Raw genomic sequence first — 2,637 nt, 5'->3', positions numbered from 1 at the left:
GAAAGAGTGATTTCAAAGCATTTTATAAAGGTAATATTCCAATATTTCAAACACTGAAGAAAATACACTCCAAGACTAAGTGAATCACACTTTTCATTAGTTGTATAGACAGGACTGAAACTCTCACCATAGTAATTTATAATCTAGAATTTTCTAAATTCCTAAAGAGTGGATATACAGCATAAAAATACTTGAGCTGAGCACAGAATTTGAGTAGAATCATCTAACATATTACTTGATAAAACATGACAGAATTTGTTGAACATATTTCATCAACCTCATGTGAAACTGCATAGTTACATAAAATATTAAAAGAGAACAGCCTTAAAAACAACTCATAACTACTCAAAGCAAGAGCAGATTGTAAAAAGGCAAATTTGTGATCAGAATAGTCGACTCAAGAAGAAGACTTTGTACAGTGGATAGATCTATATACCTACAGTGGTTTAAATCATAATCACCACTTTAGTAATCCACTTTCAGGAAAACAAAACAATGCGCACAAAACATGTTTTGAACAAAAGGTCCATTTTAAAGAGATTTTTAACCACCAAATTGCTACATACATACTGGAATTCTAACCTAATATACATAATTCAGAATATAATTTGATTACATTAATTGACTGTATGTTTCCAGATCTTAATTTTCCCTCAGGTTATCTTTTAAGTAATTTTTAATGTTCAGAATCATATTCTGTTTGCATGTTGCACCAGATATGGCTTGTACACCACAGTTTTAATCAAATTTTAAGCTTCTCAGGTGAAAGAACCTTTAGAAGATAACTAATATCTGTGAGCTCTGTTTTAGAAAACAGAAAAATTGTAGAGAGCACAAAAATTTTGTCTGTTTTAGCCCTGTTTTCTTCAATTCCAACATGTCATAAAAATGTCAGTCTTAAACTGAGAATCTTAAATCACAAAGCATCCTGTACTTGATTTATTATTTAAGTACATTGTTTCCTTTCTGTGCGTTCTTATTCTTTCTATTAAATGTGATTGTGGGAGCAGAAGTAGTATAGAAAAAAGGCAAAAATGTATGTTATTTCAGATGTTCCGAAGTGTTCTAATTACAGATATCTCAGAAAGGTCAAAGTTACTGACTAAGCAAAAAGACAGTGAAACAATGCATGCATAAAAGTCTCAATTCCAGATCTGTTACTGGAGAGTGTTTCTCTCAAGCTGTACTGTGGGGCTTGGAGTCATGTTTTCCAAATGACACTTAAAATGCTGGCAAAAGATCCTAAATGCCAATTTTAGTTTTGAATTGACTGTGATCAGGATAATAGAGTGCATGGAAGGATATGCCCCAGCTACAACTAAGGATACTGCAACCTTCACAACATCTTTACTTTCAGAAGTCGACAGTATCAACAGAATTTGAGCTACAAAACTGGAAAGATATAGGATCAAGAAAGAAATAATGGATTTAATGGCAGTTAGGTGAACATCTATCAAAGGGTCCCTGAAAGTATTTACATAAAATTTCATCTTCTTTGTGTGTTTCCACAGAGAAGTAATTAATAGAGCTGAGGTCACCACAGATAGTACTAGAGGAATAAAGCAACCTATAAAGTAAAGAAGAAGCATGTAGAGATGTGAACTGTCCCAGTCAGTGAGATGTGCTGTGCTATTTTCTCTACAGTTCCCCGTTGAGACACAGAGGTAGGTGCTGGGTGTAATCCATAGCACAGGAAGAGAAGTCACAAAAGAGATCACCAGTGATCCCAGAAGAAGCCACGGGACCATTCCAGCTATTCTGAGCTTGATCTGCAGCAGCAGCCGTTGGGTAACATTGATTATTTTCACGCAGTAGAGTACATAGAGCCAGGTACTGAACCACAAACTGGCATGGTTTACAGACATCCAGACAGTGCCAAAAGCCTTGTACACAGAAAGCAACTGAAACGCATCTGCAAAGTAAAGGCTATAAATGTGCATCAGCAAGGTCACCTGCAAGATAAATCTTGATGTACTCAGAAAGATCAGGATCATATCTGTGGGAGAAATTTTTTTGCTTTTGATCCAATTAATGATATTAACAGCTGTGATAAATCCATTTCCAATAAATCCAGCAACAACTTCAATAGCTGCAATACTTATTGAAATGATAATAACTGGTGGCAACATCTTGCTGCTTTGGTCACTTCTGTCTGATAAGCTTGTGGAGCTGTGCAAGAAGCTGAGCAGACCTGATAGTATCTGACTAGCCCCAGCTCCATCCTGTTCACCTTATATCTAGGGAAAAAAAAGACATCTGGAAACTACAGTGGAGAATTATTTTTATGTTCTTCCTGAATGTGCAAATCAGAGAAGGATTTAATAATTAATTCTAACCTTCTACATGCATAAGATTTGCCTATGCTTTTCCTTAGGTATGTGAGATAGCCAGCTGTATTAACATCTCCAACTTTTGCCCAGAAGTTTCTATTCCAACCTAAAACGACAGAAAGCTCTGTGGCTTTCTGGTTACAGCTGTACCTGACAGCATGGAAGGGGATGCATCATGGAACCCAACACAGGCAGCAGCGTAAGTCATGAGACAAAAAGAGATGTATTGTAAGTAGTATCTTTCATACTGCTTTGAAAGTCTATCAGTTACAAACAGACCAATTAGTTGTAACCGTTTTAACATGGA

General features: G+C 35.9%; 1 protein-coding gene across 1 annotated transcript; it reads right to left on the bottom strand.

Annotated features, from left to right (window-relative positions):
• Positions 1–1,157: 1,157 nt before the first annotated feature.
• Positions 1,158–2,129, bottom strand: LOC103768494 (taste receptor type 2 member 8-like). Its single transcript, XM_008935636.1, has one exon. The coding sequence runs from the start codon at positions 2,127–2,129 to the stop codon at positions 1,158–1,160; it is 972 nt and encodes a 323-aa protein (XP_008933884.1).
• Between the last annotated feature and the right edge of the window lie 508 nt (positions 2,130–2,637).

The sequence above is a fragment of the Merops nubicus genome, unplaced genomic scaffold, assembly GCF_000691845.1.
Source record: "Merops nubicus isolate BGI_N331 unplaced genomic scaffold, ASM69184v1 scaffold3372, whole genome shotgun sequence".
NCBI lineage: Eukaryota > Metazoa > Chordata > Aves > Coraciiformes > Meropidae > Merops > Merops nubicus.
This window is presented reverse-complemented; position numbering and strand designations above follow the sequence as displayed.